General features: G+C 55.2%; 1 protein-coding gene across 3 annotated transcripts; it reads right to left on the reverse strand.

Annotated features, from left to right (window-relative positions):
* Positions 1–3,355: 3,355 nt before the first annotated feature.
* On the reverse strand, positions 3,356–12,067 carry C7H11orf24 (chromosome 7 C11orf24 homolog). Of its 3 annotated transcripts, XM_067037730.1 has the most exons (5): positions 11,899–12,051; positions 9,360–9,557; positions 5,410–5,583; positions 4,326–4,714; positions 3,356–3,713 (listed from the first exon to the last, which is right to left on the reverse strand). In XM_067037730.1, exons 3-5 carry the CDS (start codon positions 5,483–5,485, stop codon positions 3,633–3,635), a joined length of 546 nt encoding a protein of 181 aa, XP_066893831.1. In that variant the 5' UTR covers positions 5,486–5,583; positions 9,360–9,557; positions 11,899–12,051; the 3' UTR covers positions 3,356–3,632. The 3 variants fall into 3 exon arrangements, with proteins under 3 accessions (XP_066893831.1, XP_058925362.1, XP_066893830.1); XM_059069379.2 differs by having other exon boundaries at positions 3,356–4,714; positions 11,899–12,067; XM_067037729.1 differs by lacking the exon at positions 5,410–5,583 and having other exon boundaries at positions 3,356–4,714.
* Positions 12,068–16,248: the final 4,181 nt, after the last annotated feature.

The raw sequence follows: 16,248 nt of genomic DNA on the forward strand, positions 1-16,248 counted from the left end.
GGTGACCTTGGGCAAGTGCCTTGGCTTTCCCGTGCCTCGGTTTCCTCACTGTGAAGGGAAAAAAGCCCTTACTGGAACCAAACCCCGAATCGGGCTCACTTGACCTTGACCTTCTGGCCCCTCCCCCTCGGACTCTCATCCGTTGAACAGGGACGCTGCTCTTCCCACGTGCCGGTGTTGCTCTGCGCACTGAACCAGTCGCAGCCTCCGTCGCTGGAGCACAGAGCCAGGGGAAAGAGGCTCTGAGGCCTCCCTGCCAGGGGCCACCCCACCCCCCAGCATCCCAGATGGGTCAGGTGCCCCCGTGTGCCTCCTCTTTCTTTCCTCGTTGCTTCCCACCCTTGCGCACCACATGGCGAGCGGTGGAGGGGTGGGGGGACAGCTTCTCGTCTGAATCCCCAATTGGCTGGCAAACAGCTAGTGTGGAATGGGCCTGATGAGCTGAGTCTGAATGGGACTTTCCCTCCTGGCCCCTGCAGGCTGGTGGCTTCCAAGGCAGGGGATGGTCTGGGGCTCAGACATGCGGCTCCCCTAGATTGGTTTATTTTTTATTTTTTGGCCGCACTGCGTGGCATGTGGGATCTTAGTTCCCCAACCAGGATCGAACCCAGGCCCCCTGCACTGGAAGCACGGAGTCTTAACCACTGGACCACCAGGGAAGTTGAGCCCCTCTAGATCTGGACAGGCCTGCATGGAGGGGCCCTCTGTGCTCTCCATCTCCTATGAGCTTTCTTGAGGCTGGTTCCTTCCCTCAGGCTCTGCTCAGCCAGAACGGACTGGAAGGTTTGCCTGGAACGCCTGGCGTGGCAGCTTGGTCTTTATCCCAGGAAGGGCTGTTGGCAGGGAAAGGTGTGGTCAAGTTTGTATTTTGAGGGGGCCCTGGCTGCAGGGTGGAAGACAGCTGGGTCGGAGCTGGCAGGTGGTGAAGGGGCCCCAGGCAGGACAGCAGGAAGGACTCTGGCCAGGGAGAGGCCCATGCACAGGAATACTGAGGATGGTCAGTCAGACTCGAGGATGAAGCCCAGGTCTCCAGCTCCCGTAAGCAGTGATGCCATTGGTTTTAGGAAGAACCCTGAGGGCTGACGCTGAGCTTGGCCTTGCGTGTTACGAATGTGTGGCCCACCATGGGAGCCAAAATGACTGTGGATGGTTGGGAATAGGACCCCTAAGGAGGGAGGGGTGGACAGCACAACCGCTTCTTGAAAGGACTTGGGAGTCCTGACTGGGGCAGAGCAGAGGGACAGGCAGGCCCTGTGACACTCCATGCCCCCACTCCTTGGAGGTAGGAGTGCCAGGCAGAGGCCCCTGGTCACAAGCTAAGGATGAAAGCCGGCCCTGTGGGTTGCCCCTTGTCCTACACCCCTGGAGAGGAACAAGGCACCCAGTGTTCCATGGCTCACGTGGGTCTAGGGCTCTGTCTCTATCGAGTGAGACCCCACCAGCCAGGGTGTGGAGCCTGCCCTTGACAGGCGGCTGGGGTAATGCCGGCAGAGGAAAGGGCACCCCCTAAATCCCCGATTCTCCACCCTGTGCAGAGCTGCCTGATCCAGGCAGCAGGTGGCCTCTCAGACTCAGGGACAGAGCTGCAGGCCAGCCTGGAGCTCAGATCAGTGAGGTTGACACTTTCTCAGCCACAGTCAGCGCCAGCACCTGTGATCACACAGCAGATGCGCCCAGATGTACGATGGGTCCGCTAGGGCAGGGAGAAACACGGGTGCATACGCTGGTTGGAGCCTAGCTGTCAGGACGCACAGCATAGCTGTTGGGAAGGGAAAGGGGTCTGCTGGGCCCCCTGAACCAACCAGTGAGAAAAGATGGGCTGGGGAAACTTGGGATGGAGCTAGAAAATGGGTGAGGACTGTTCCCATCCTTCCTCCCTGCTCTGTATATTTCTCCACCCTTGGCTCTCAAGTTATTTCAAATGGTTTGGGAGTTCACTATCATTGTCTTATTATGCACCATTTGAAATCCTTTTTGGAGGAGGCAGAATTTAAATAAGAGGAAGTGGACACGCAGGCCTGGCTCAGGAGACTTCTGCGACGGGGAAACTGGAGTCTCCAGGTAGAATGGTCTCCTCCTCAGGGTTCATAGTAGTTGAGAAAGCAAGAGTCAACTCCCCACCTGGAATCGCTCCAGGCAGCATGCCCCTGGGGACCATGAGAGACAGTCTGTCTCCCCATTGCCCAGGTGAAGCAGCTGCGGCCACAACACTCCACACTTGCTCCGGGTCACACAGCTGGCGGCTGCGTACCTGGCCTGGGAACACAGCCTCACGGGCCGCCTGCCAGCTCTCTTGGTCCCTCTGGCCGGTAAGCAGAGAAGCTAGACAGCCAAGTACAGCCCCGGCGGCTGTAAAGGAAAGAGCTGGACTCTGGAACTGGTTTAACCCTGACTCTAGCCCTCAGTGGGTGAGTTAGGTCTCCTCTGTGCCTCAGTGACCCAGCCTTTGAAATGGGGATCAGAGGGCTTCCCTGGTGGCGCAGTGGTTGGGAGTCTGCCTGCCGATGCAGGGGACACGGGTTCGTGCCCCGGTCCGGGAAGATCCCACATGCCGCGGAGCGGCTGGGCCCGTGAGCCATGGCCGCCAAGCCTGTGCGTCCGGAGCCTGTGCTCCGCAATGGGAGAGGCCAAGGCAGTGAGACGCCCGCGTACCGCAAAAAAAAAAAAAAAAAGGGGGGGGGCGGGATCAGAGCCCTGATCTCCTGGGGTGGGGACGAGGGCTGAATGGGTTTCGTGCATGAAGCACAAGGACAGCGTGTGACACAGGACAAGCACAGTGTGGGCTCTGAGGGCTGTTGGGGACTTGAGGCCTGGCCCCGGGGCAATCGTGCTGCTGAGGAGAGGGCCCGGGGCTTGCTCGGGCCTAGCGCTCCCCTGGGTTCCGGGGTGACCTGGAGTGAGGTGCTAGTGATGACTGTCCCACAGCACCAGCTTATTGGGTTTCCACTCGGCCAGGGCACACCATGAGCTGTGCAGGGTCACCGAGAGCCTGGTCTGGGCAGGTCCCGCCGACCTGGCCATGTTGTGTAGCTCAGGTGTGGTTTACATGTTGCATTCAGCTCTCATGCCCAAACCAGGCTCCATGAGTCCACCACTTCACCGTGCTGAGAAAGGAGGATTAGAGGAAGGGGCTCCATCTCCATGTGATGCCAGAGACCCTCAAAGGCCGCCCAGGTTGGGGCAGGTTTGGGCCTAAAAGTGAAGCCCAGGAGAGCGGCACAGACACAGCAGATGGCCAGGGCCTTGTGTTACATTCAACGTTTACAAGAACACACCCTGTCACTTGCATCTCAAAAAGGCTCCGCGGCCGCCATGGCGGGGGCAGGACGCAGCCCACACAAACGGGGAGACGGGGTCTGAGCGGAAGGGTCATTGCTTTAATTCAGGTCGGGACCCACCCCGGGGCCGCCCACCCCACCCCGGCAGAATCACTGCCTGCTTGTGATCGTTACAAAAATAAATATGAAAAGAGCAGCAACTCTTTAGTGATCGTGGAATTAATCAGACAGCGATTAAATGTGTTTAAGCAACTGGCATGTCTCCTAAATTGCACCAAAAGAATCTGGAAGCACTTGGTTTGGCCTCGGAGGCAACATGGAAGGAGGGGAAGGACCCGGCCCCAGGCCCTCGGCTCACGTCTCCGAGTCGGCGTACATGCCGTTGATGAGATAATCCACCTGTGTGTAGCCCTTCTTCTTGTAGCTCTCGTAGGCCTGCAGGGCAAACAGAACCAGGACTGTGATGAAGAGGGTGACCCCCAGCAAGAGCACTGCCAGGAGAAAACTTCTGTTCACTGGGGACTGGGCCAGGGGCTCGCTGGAGACCACCAGGTACCGGCCTTGGGTGCTGAGCGGGCACGAGTCTGTGGCTGGCACCTTGGAGTCCCCTGGGCTCCCAGGGGTCGGCCCCACGGCAGAAGTACCAGGCGCGGCTTCAGGCGCGCCCTGCTCCGGCGTCTGAGCGGTGCCTGGCCCGGCAGGCCCCGGCATGGATGTGACGGGGCTGGGTTGTGTCGGGGGGGCCGGGCTGGTTTGAGGGGCAGGGGCTGGCGCTGTGCCGGCAGCCGGCTGGGGGGCCTTGGTCGTGGTCCCCACTGTCATGGATGCGGAAGCCGAAGAGGGGGAGCCGGGTTCCGGGGTTGTGTTGAGGAGGGTGGGCGCAGGCCTACTTGCGGCGTCAGCCGCAGTCCGGGGCATCGGCGCCTGGACGGTGGGGCCCTGTGTGGACGCGTTAAGTGCTTGGGGACTCAGGGGCACCGCGGGGCTGGCTGTGGCGTGGCCGGGGGTGTGCCCGGGACGACTGTGCGAGCCCAAGGGACTGCTTACGCTCGCCGGGGCCGCAGCAGCTGTGGGAGCACCCGTGGCTGGCGTGGAGGCCGTGCGCGTCGCTGGCCCAGACAATGTGCCGCTGCCAGGTGCCCGCGTGTGGGGTGAGGACGGGGTCCGCCAGGCAGACGCCGGGACGGGCGGCGTGGGCACCCCGGAGGTGGCTCCGTCAGGGGTCCCTTCTGCCGTCGCTGACGTGCCTGCCTCTGTCCTGTGTGTTGTCCCTGCTGTGACCGCAGGAGAGGTGGGGTCGCCTCCCCGAGTCCCTCTGGTCCATGCGATGGAAGAAGGTGTCACCGAGGTCATTCTTTCAGACGTTTCATTCAAGACTCTTGTCATGGTTTCCACGGATGAGTTTTGTTCTGAATTCTCCAGCGTCTTGTTGAGGACTGAGTACCATTAGGGTCAGAAAAGGGAGGAAAAGATACGATCACCTTCAACCCTGTGCAGGTGGATCATTCAGAGACTGTCTTAATTTCCGGCCCGTGGGGCTGGCCAGGGAGGCTGTGTGGCGCCTTGCTTCTTAGCCCGGCAAACACGTCTCCCTCTCATCTCCTCCCTGCACACATCTGGCCCGCAGCCCATCACAGAGGCACTCGGAGCTTTGATTTAAAATCTCCTTTGCGCTCTCTGAACCCCAAGCCCATGGAAGGCTTCAGAGCTTCATTTTTTGATCCAATTCCCAAAATATCATAATCTCTCGCATTACAGGTGTGATCCGCCATTAAAAAAACCTATCCAACACACACCCAGGTTTACACAGCAGATAAACCGTTGCCCAGATATTCACACCACGCAAGAATTCTTGGCTTTATGATAGGATTCAAAGCGGGATTCCTGGAGATGAACGGTGCCTGGCACAGAGGAGAAGCGCAACTAAACATGTGCTGTACGGATCGACAAACTCCCCAATAAAGACTAGGTTTAAGGAAGGAATGAAATTTTGCAAGGCCAAGTAAGTGACCCTCTCAAGGCTCAGAGGCCAGGTCCCATGTTGGGGCCCAACAGACCTTCGCAGCCCAGCACCTGGGAGCTCCGGGGCCCCTGCAGGCCCGTCCAGCAGTCACACGGCTTTCTCACTTACGTGGACGCTGGGTTATCAGGTGGCTTTCAGATAGGGACCAGGAGGAAACCCAAATGAGCACGAGGGCTGTCCACATCTTGCAGGTGAGCTGGGAGCAAGGCTGGGTGGTGCCCGAGGCTCCCAGCCTGCCGTTCCTCAGGCTGCTAACAGTTCCCTGTTGCTTGGCTGAGGAATCTAAGGTCAAGAAGGAAGGCATTTGGTCAGTAACGCACGGGGCACAGGCCTGGCGATGCACCGGCTGTGGAGGGCTCCGAGAGAGCCCAGGGTGCCAAACATTCGGCAAACCCAGCCAAACGTTTCCCCTGGGGCCTGGCCTTCGGGAAGAGCATAACATGTCTCAGACATCTGTTCAGGGATCTGTCCAGCGCCTGCTCTGATGGGTTTATAGCACTTCTTAACCCAATCTCACTATGTGTCTTACTATCCCAACTCAGAGTCCAGAGTATGAAAGAAAGAGCAGCAGGGAGAGGGGCCAAGACTTCCAATCATCAAGATCATCCAAGTCTTCCTCCTCAACTTCTCTTGTGGCCTGCAGGACCCAAAGCACTTCTCTGCAACCGTGACAGCTGACCACATGGAAAGATTCCACTTACCCATCCCCCCATCCCCCACCCATCCATCCATCCATTACCCATCCACCCATCACCTATCCATTCATCCATCCATCCATCCATCCACCGCCCACCACCCATCCACCCACCCCCGCCCATCCCCCACCCACCCACTCATCCCCCATCCACCACCCATCCCCCATCCACCACCCATTCCCCATCCACTCATCATCCATCCATCCACCCACCCATCCCGCACCCACCGCCCATCCCCCATCCCTTCGTCCAATACTCCCTGAGTGCCTGCTCATGCTCCAGGCAGTGCACTCAGGACAGAAAGATGAAAGCCACACAGCCCCCTCCTCCAGGGAGCCTGCCTCCAATGGGAGACACAGAAAAGAGGTCAGTGTAGGCTGGTGCCAGCGTAGAGGGACTAAGTGTCGGGAAACAGGGAGGAGATGGCACCTGGGAGGCTGCGAAGGGTAAGGTGGAGGCTGGTCCTCTGTGCGGAGGCCCCAGAGGTGGGTGGGAGAAGACAGGGTGCTGCAGGGCCCACGAGGCACGGAATTCAGCTGGTGCGGGGTGGAGGCGGGGGCCTGGGAAGGTAACCTGGCTAGAAACACCTGAGCCACGTTCTGAAAGACGGCTGGGATCCACCGGTGGGAAAGGGGTCGGGAGCAGTGGGAGGAGCAGCAGGGCCAGTGGCCTGGGGACAGTGCAGTGAGACCTGGGCTTAAACGAGGCCTGGGGACAGTGCAGTGAGACCTGGGCTTAAACGAGGCCTGGGGACAGTGCAGTGAGACCTGGGCTTAAACGAGGGGAGAGGGGAGAGGGGAGAGGGGAGAGGGGAGAGGGGAGAGGCCACCACGGGGCAGCTTGGATTGTGGCGTTGGGGGAGGCAAGCCCGTGCAGGCCCGAGGCAGGGGTGTGACAAGCGAGGTGTTCCAGCAAGGGGCGGCTGGGGTGGCGATGCAGGGGGCAAGGCCTGAGGAGGCTGAGAGACTCAGTAAAGGGGTTCCACAGCAGGCGACAGAGGGTGGGCTAAGTGGACCTGGTCGCAGGAGCCCTGGTCTCCCAGGGTTACGGTGCAACTGCAGAAACGTACAGAGACGCCACCGCAGCTGAGCTTCACCAGGACGCGGGCTGCGTGCAGCCAGCACCGGTTTCCCGAGCGTACAGCGGGGGTCTCCCCACACTCACCCCGGGTCTCTCCCACGTGCTGGCAGGCTCAGGTCCCTCACCACAGGGGAACCGAGGGGGCAGGTGGCCTCAAGTGCCCCACCACTTCCTGACCTGCCGGTCCTGGGTGCGCCCTGATCCTGTTCTCAGCTCCGCCCCACTGCCGGGGTCCCACGTGGCCGCCTGCAAAGCCCAGGTCCACTCGGACAACAGCCCAGTCACGTGCAACGAGGGCTATAGTCGCAAGACTCAAACTCGACGTGGGCACGGGGCAAGCAGGGCACAGTCTGCTGGGAGTCTGAGGGCAGGAGACTCCTGGGGGTGCCTCCACAATCAGTCCTGCCTGAAGATGCCCGAGGCCCTCGGCCTTTCCCCTGGCCTTCATGGCGAAGCTCTTGAGTGCCACAGAACGTCTCGGAAGGGAGCCTTCAGGCCACTCTGAACGAAACGTCCTCACGGACTCCTCGCCTTGGCACGGATGCTAAATGCTGCTCTCCACGGCCCTGCGGCCAGGCTGCCCTCGTGCTGAGCAGGGCAGGCTCACTGGCTTCCCAGCAGTCCCAAGGGTCACCTTCAAGCGTCCCCATCCTGGGCCTGCTCCATCTGCCATGACACAGCTGCCAGAAAGATCTTTGTAACCCACAAAGCTGACCCTGCCTCCAATGCTTAAACCCCCTGCTCTCCCAGGATAACTCCTAAGCTGCTTAACATGGTGAGGCCGCCTTCAAAGTCTGACCCCCAGCCTCTCCCCTGTGAGCCCACCCTCACCAGACACGTGAAATACCTGCAGTTCCTGGCCCAGCCCGGCCCCCTCCAGGAGCACTTCCAGCCCTGCTGGCAGGCCCCATGCAGCACAAAGGGGCATCTAGAGGTGGCTTTCTTTCTCCTGTGAGCAGCGGGGACTCCTGCAAAGTGGCCCCATGACTGGAAAAACCCCTTCAAGCACAGACTCTGCAGGAAGGCTGGGCACTCCCCTCCCCCACGCTTCTAATCCCTTCTTGAGAGTCGCCAACTTTAGTTTAGGTTCATGGCGCGCTCTCCCGCCAAAACTGTCCACGAGAGCTCCTGGTGTCTTCCAGGTTTAGAAAGGTTCCCCAGCCCTACAAACCACAGATTTTCATCTATTTTCTCGAGAGCAAAAGGCATTCTTTGTTCTGACTGAAACAAGAGGGGGTGGGGTGGGGAGAGAAGAAACAGACCAATGTCATGAGGGGGAAGGACTGAACCAGGGAGGTTTCAGGCACAAAGAGCTCCCACCGCCCCCCCCATTAGCTGAAGTAAATGCAGCTGGGCTCTCCGTAAATAAGTGTATTTAAACGACTCCCTCTTTGGCCACTCACGTCCACTGAATGCATTAAAAATGCCACCACGGAGCCCAACATGCTCCCCTAGTCTGAGCCCTGGATCTGACAGGGGCTTCCTGAATGCACCCCAGGCGTTCCACTGCCACCTCACTACAAATCTCCGAAGCAGACTCAGGAAACATTTTCCTCTAGAGAGCCAGAGAGCAGATATTTTAGATTTCTGTGGGCCATACGGTCTGTCTTAGCTACTCAAGTCTGCAAAAGCAGTCATGGATCATAGGTATGTGATGGGTGTGGCTGGGTCCCGATAAAACTTTATTTACAAAAACAGGCAGCAGCGGGCGGACGCAGGCCGAAGTTTGCCACCCCCGCCTCTGGCACTTCAGAGCTGATGCTCCAGCTAAGGCAGGAGGAACTGATTCAAGGGCCCGAATGGGTTTCCGCCTTCCCGTCCACTTCCTCATACTGGAATAGACACGGGCCGTCCCATTTTTGGTCCAGGGACAGACTCTAGTCGGTCTCCTCCCAGGGCCCCTTCTGCTATGAGGCGCCCCCTCCGCGCCCCACATCAGTGAGATGCAGCACCCCTGCCCGTGCAGCGAGGGGTTCCCATAGTATCGTGGTCTCATGACATGAGGCCCAGAGAGAACCTCACAGAAACAGAAGACGGCCCAGAGGCCCACACGGTTCCCATACCTGCCTGGGGACCCCCCACCAGGGCCACCCAAGAAGGCAGAAGCTCTGAGGGCGAAATGCCACATGCCGGGCCTCCTGCTCACTGGATGGCTCGGACCTCTGAGGTTTGTGGTCTTTCCTTTGCCCACCCTGTCCCTGCAAAGCCCCCTCAGGGCCCTTTCCGGGCTCACTGTCCTGTCACTGAGCAGGTGGCCCTGCCCGCAGGGCTTTGGACACTCACGAGAGGCAGCCGCTCAGGGTGTGTGCCCAGGATGGGCCATCTTCCTTGGGGGGCTGAGGGCTTGACACTGTGCGCTTGTTGGGCGAGGTTTGGCTCTGAAGGAGGCGAGGACGGCTTTGAAGGGCACTCCCAGGCCATGGCACGCTTTGTGGCACACGTGGGATCCAGGCAGATGCTCCACTCTGGTAGAAGATGCATCTACGGTTTGAAAAAGAATAAACGCTCCTTAGGAAAAGCACGGGGGAAAAATTCAGTGAGGAGGGAGGCATTTTTCTAGTGTAAACTCAAGAGGAGATGAAAGAAACTCAGCACCTCCCAGAGTGGCAGATATACGTAGGTGATGATGCCTGAGGACCACCACGGGCCTGCTCTCTATCACACACACGCCCATGCGCACACACAGCAACACACACACATATGTGCATAGGTACACACGCGTATGCATGCAGTCACACGCGCATAGCTACACACGTACTCGTATCCACGTGCACATGGCAACGGCTGTGTGCACACAGCCGTGTGTGTACACGGGCAATCATACACAGGCATGTGTGCAATCACACACAGTTACATACATGAAGTGAGCGTGTGCGTGGAGCATCTCTCTAGAGCTATCTCAGGAAACTCCACTGGTCCCTCAGGAGACCTCTGCTGGATGCCATCACTGTCTCCGCCCTCAGCCAGTGGGGCTGGTGATCACGCCCACAGAGACAGGAATTGGCCGCTGTGCAGAGTCAAGAACAGGCCCTCGTGCCGTGACTTCATCCCACTGGTATGGTCCTGACTCCACTTCCCAACAGCGTATTCTAAATGTCAAGATTCCCACGCAGGGACCTGTGCTAATCTAAGTGGACTCACAATGGACAAAGAATTAACAAGACTTAGAATCATAGCCTCCCCTGAAAAGGCTTTAGTGAGCCTTAAATGAGGGTCTGGCCAGTTATCCTCATTATCTGGTGCAGAGTGACTGGGCAGATCAAGGTCTCAGAAAGAAGAGACCCCTGTGCAGGAAGGGAATAAGCAAGAAGGACTAAGTGTTGAGTAGGAGAGCGGGGCAGGTGGAAAGACAGGAGGTTAGGCTGGTGCTGGGAGTTCCCATTTTCAGGGGTCAGCCCCTCACAAGTTCTGCAGGGAAGGGGCAGCACCCCACTAGCCAGGAAACCCTATATTAGAAAGGCACCCTCAGAATGTGGCTCTGGGTACCAACTTCATGATCCTCCTCCGGTCCTTGACTTTGTGCTACCTCTCAACATCTCCCATTTCCAATTTCTTATGTTCCCAACCTTGGCTTGACATTTAACTTTTATGAAACCGTTTGTTATATACAGGGTGCTGTGTGCAAGTTACCTGAAATCAGACTCCAAATTGCTTAATTCCTTTTTCTGGATTACAATTCTCCAAATTGCTTAATTCCTTTTTCCTGGGCTCAACACAAGTGTTACCGGCCACATTCCATCACCCTAGTAACTTATTTATCAGCGGCAATGTGGTCCCAGTCCCTACTCCAAGATGGAGAAACTATACATACCAAGGAATAGGGATTGTGGAAACAAATACAGGGCAAACCACAGATATCTGCCCTGACACGTCACCTGGCTGAACTTTGGTATCGGAACACAGGCTTGTGGTTTTGTGTACATAGACATTGTCCTGTGGTCCAAAGGAAGAGTCTCTGTGGCAGACGGGAACCCGGAGAACTGGAGAGCGTCTTAATTACATCGCTGCCTTCCAGGGTTTTGGAATGTTTGGTATCAGGCTAAATGCTGATCAAGAGTCTAGTTTTTCCTGGCAGTCTAGGTAGATATGACATTCCTTCGTTCATTATGCAAGTCTGGCGTATAAGCAGAACATCTGTATTGAAATTTTAGAGAGGCTTCCTCCAGGGAGAAAAAAAACCCACAAACATTATTAAAAGCAGATTTCTAAGTAGATATTTATGTCTTATGACAAACCACGTGGATGCGGATTCCTCATACTAGCCTAACAGCTAATTGCACACATTAACTAGCCACCCAGACTCACCTGGAGGAGGCGGGCAGATAAATGTAAATGCACAACCCCCTCCCAGGTAGAGCGGGCTTGGGGGAGGCCTGGGTCGCCTAAAGGGCCAACTCTTTCTTTGAGGGTAACGCTTCCTTGGGCCCAGCCTTGGCCGGGCAGGACCCTTTAGCTCCCCACCCATCCGGGAGTGTCCCAACTTCCCTCTCCTCCGCTCCCAAACTGGAGCGACCCGAGTCTCTTCTCTGGTTTGGGATCCCCTTAAGCCCTCCTCCAGTCTCCCGCCTCTTGGGCTCCCATCCATGCTCCTTCCGAGTCTGGGTCCCCAACTGACTTCTTCCGTTCTTTCCTCTCCTCCTATTCCTTACCTCCAATCGTCACCAGCTTGCATTGTGTCCCCATTCATCTTTTCTCTTGTCCCCCTCCTCTGCCTCTCGTGGCCCCATGCCCCCTCCTCCTGTCCCCACCTCCCTCTCTCAGCCCCAAGCCGGCTCAGGCAGCCTTGACAACAGCTCCGCGGACAGCAGCGAGGGCCCCTTACCCGGGCGTGGCAGGCCTGCGGCGGCCCGGAGGCCCTCGGGCGGCGGGGAAGCGCCTGCGGTCCGGCGTGCAGACGTGGCCGGCACCGGAGCAGCGCGACCGCAAGCCACGACCGCTCAGGGCAGCCGCCCCAGCTCTGGCCCCGCCCGGACCGCCCCGGAGGTGACGTCACGGGAGGGCGGGTCCTGGAGGGCGGGGCCGCGTCGTCCGGAGCCGGGAGCCGCGAGCCGGAAGCGAGGGGCGTGGCTGTACCCAGGGCCCCGCCCACCGCGGAGCGGCTCCGGCTACGTCTGGAGAGCGGCTGGAAGCGGCACTTTCCGGCAGGTCTGTGACGGAAGCGGTGGTTCCTGGTGGTCGTCTCATGGTCTGTGGACATTGCCCTGTAGCGACCGAGGTACCGGGGCTGGGTGATCTCAGATCTACCCCGACGGCGTTACCCTGCCACATGCCCTCCCTCATCCCTCCGACTTTATCCAGCCGGGGGGCGGGGGCCCTGCGCTGGGAGTAAGCGGGATGGCCGCCAGCGTGTTTTGAGTGCTTACTCGTGCCAAGACCTGGGCTTGATTGGGTGATTTAACTCTGCAATAGCACTGTGACCGCGCTTCGCACCCGTTTTACAGATGCTGAAACTGAGGCTCACAGAATGTTTCTTAATTGTGAGATGTGAATGACAGTGGGGCAAAACGGAGTATAAAGGAAAGCGAGTGGGAGTTGACCTTCATTAGGTATAGGCTTTGGGGGACTTCCCTGGTGGTCCGGTGGTTAAGAATTTGCCTTCCAGTGCAGGGGGACTCGGGTTCGTCCGTGGTGGGGGAAATAAGATCACACATGCCACAGGGCAACTAAGCCGGCAGGTTCTAGAGTTGGAGCGCCACAACTAGAGAGAAGCCGGCGCGCTGCAACGAAGGATTCCTCATGCCACAAGGAAGATCCCGGATACCGCAACCTGACACAGCCAAATAAATAAATAAATATTTTTAAAAAAGAAAGCGTGTATTAAAAAGCAACAACAACAAAAAAGAAATAGGCTTTGAGGGGAAGGAGGGGGATGGACTGGAAGTTTGGGGTTGGTAGATGCAAACTATTACGTTTAGAATGGATAAACAAGGTCCTACTGTACAGCATAGGGAACTATATCCAATCTCCTGCGATAAACCATAATGGAAAAGAATATTTTTAAAAGTATATATGTGTATAACTGAGTCACTTCCCTGTACAGCAGAGATTGGCACATTGTAAATCAACTATACTTCAATTTAAAATATCAATAAAAAAAGACAAAGAAGAAATAGATTTTGTAAGTTACTAGTTTTGTGACCGTATCCCAGTCTGTGTAAGACCTTCTCAAGTTCCCCCAAATCCGAACCAAAGCCTGTCTGTGAAAGACGATCTCAATGGGAATAAACCAAAAGGCTTTATTTTCTGACAGTTTTATAACGTGTCTTGGGTTATCAATGGAAAAAAAAAAAAAAGTTGCCTGCCCTATCGTAGAGGACGAGCCCTGAGGGAACTCAGGATAGAAACTGGGTTCACCCCCGACCCCGAACCCCCTCCCACCCTTCCATCCCCTGCAATATAGCAGTCTGCCGACAGTGCGCCCTGAGGGGACTCGGGTTGAGATAGCCACTATACTGGCCCCAGATAGCTAAGGTGCATATCAAAGGAATGATTTCAGTAAGCCTAGATCCTTAACTTGAGATATCTGGTTTTCTTTAATTAACAGTAATCTTTTGATGTTCTGACTCCCTGGTCTTTGTTGCTAAAACTCCTAATGTATCCTGGCTCTTACCTTACCTCTTCAGAGCAGCCTCTCAGAGTTATCTGAGATGCTGTGTCCCGGGCTTAAGTCCTCAGTTTTATCTGCCAAATAAAACATAATTCTCAACTTTTAGGTTGTGTGTTTTTTTATGTCAACAGGGTCCTGGGCTAAGAAAATAAACCAGACACAGAAAACTGCGGGTGTGCGAAAACAGGGTCAACTAGCCAGCTCTGAGCCCTGGGAGCACCTGAAACTCCATTTAAAACTGTCACCACCCAGTACCTCATGGTTTCAGGTTGTGTAGGTGAACTTACCCTGCAAAGACATAGGTTTGCTGAGACGCAGGCCAGGTAGGAGGGTTTGTGAAGACAAGATCCTTTTTCCTTTTTTTTTTTTAAAAAATATTTATTTATTTGGCTGCTCTGGGTCTTAGGCACACAGGATCTTTAGTTGCATCATTCGGACTCCCAGTTGCGGCATGCAGGATCCAGTTCCCTGGCCAGGGATTGAACCCTGGCCTCCCTCATTGGGAGTGTGGAGTCTTAACCGCTGGACCACCAGGGAAGTCCCAAGACAATATCCTTTGCTTTAAGTTTCCCAAGTAGCTCAGGTCTAACATGAAAAATGCAGCATCTCTGTTCAATTCACAAGTGAAAATACACCTAAACAGCCAGTTGCAGTTCTGTGCTTGCCTTCCTCAAAGTCAGCCTCTGTGATCCTGTGTTTTTATTTCCTCTTTGGTAAAAATTGGAAAAATTTTTGCCACTAGGGCTGAAATTACAAAGGTAAGATGCAGCCCAGCTTCTCAAGGAGCTCATAGTCTAGAGCAGGGGTGTGCTGACCCTCTGTCTGCTTTTGTAGTAAAGCTTTATTGGAATACAGTTACGCCTCTGTTATGTATTATCTGGCTGCTTTTGCACTGCAAGGGCAGAGTTGAGTCGTTGCAGCAGAGACTGTATAGCCCACAAAACCCTGAAATATTTACTGACTGGTCCTCTAGAGAAAATGCTTGCAAGCCCTCAGTCTAGGGGGTTGCTAGAAAATGGATTTCAGAGAACAATGGACATATCTGGCTGAGATGGTCTAGAATACAGGGAAACTCATTCTCTCATAGGAGAATCTGGCAACTTTCAGTGGATTGGGGTCACCTGGCACCTAGCGTCCACTGAGCACAGCTCTGGGAACCGCATAGCTGCGTGTGTAGAGTATTATATGGACGAAAGCAGGCCTGCTGGGCTTCTGATGGCAGCAGATGAATTAAAGACAGAGAAGGATACACTTAAATCCTCAAGCTGTGTCTCAGGACACAGATGCTCTCGGGTGCTTTCTATGCAGAAATAGCTAAATAACAAATCAGCTTGGTCCTTTTAGCTGTTGATTTATAATCTCATTTGAATGTAAGGCCATGCTAGATCCCCCATGTAAAAGGACTCTGGGGTAACACTGCCAGGCGTCAAACCCGGGCTCCTTCATTTTTAGCTGAGTGACAGTGGGCAAGAGGCTTAGCCGCTCTGTGCCTCAGTTTATCCTACAGTCAATTCTCATGACTCGTGGTTGTTATGTTTAATAAAGTCGCCGTGAACGCTGACTTAGTGAATAGTGAACCGTTGCTCCTAGGGAAGAAAAGACCAAGACTTGCCCTCATGCTCTACCCTTTATGGTCATCATTTATTTATTTATTTTTGGCTGCGTCGGGTCTTCGTTGCTTCACGCGGGCTTTCTCTAGTTGCGGAGAATGGGGGCTACTCTTCGTTGTGATGCATAGGCCTCTCATTGCGGTGGCTTCTCGTTGCGGAGCACGGGCTCCAGGCGCGCGGGCTTCAGTAGTTGTGGCACGTGGGCTCAGTAGCTGTGCCTCACGGGCTCTAGAGCGCAGGCTCAGTAGTTGTGGCGCATGGGCTTAGTTGCTCCGCGGCATGTGGGATCTTCCCGGACCAGTGATCAAACCCGTGTCGCCTGTGTTGGCAGGCGGATTCTTAACTACTGCACCACCAGGGAAGCCCCGGTCATTATTTATTCATCGACAGTTCATTTTTACATCCTGAACACAAAACTAAGGACATTGAAATTATGAGAATTTTTAGAATAAAAATGGATAATTGACGAGGACAGGCATATAATTATATACACATTGGATTGATCCTCCTGACCTGTCACTTATAATGTGCAGCGATATGAATTTGCCTTTCGGATATTTACTATGGATAGCTGGGGGAAAAAAAATCTTAGAGATTATGAGGCCAGGCTACTATGGATTTACACTGGTGGTTTTTTTTTCTTTCAGTTTTTTAAAAAGCACATTTTAAATTTCAACACATGTTTAGTTAATTTAGTAGAATTATTCAAAGGTATTTTGTGTAGTTTAAAAATCTTTTTATTGAGGATTATTATATCACAGAAAAGTGTACATACAGGTTTATAGCTTAATGAATTTTCACCAGCTGAACCCCCTGTGTAATCAGTCGGATAAGAAAGGGCAGTACTTGGACCGCCTTGTCCTCCTTCCCGGCCCCAAACAAAAATACCAAGTGTCTGCGAAGATTCAGAGCAGTTTGAATTCTTACACGTTGCTGATGGGAATGCAGAATGGTA

Source organism: Kogia breviceps, chromosome 7 (assembly GCF_026419965.1).
Source record: "Kogia breviceps isolate mKogBre1 chromosome 7, mKogBre1 haplotype 1, whole genome shotgun sequence".
Classification (NCBI taxonomy): Eukaryota; Metazoa; Chordata; class Mammalia; order Artiodactyla; family Physeteridae; genus Kogia; species Kogia breviceps.

Coding starts and splice junctions, on each gene's coding strand:
- C7H11orf24 (XM_059069379.2), bottom strand. CDS start 5,485: ATGTGGACAGCCCTCGTGCTCATTTGGGTTTCCTCCTGGTCCCTATCT. Junction 4,715..5,409: donor CCTGATAACCCAGCGTCCAC/GTAAGTGAGAAA, acceptor AATGGTACTCAG/TCCTCAACAAGACGCTGGAG.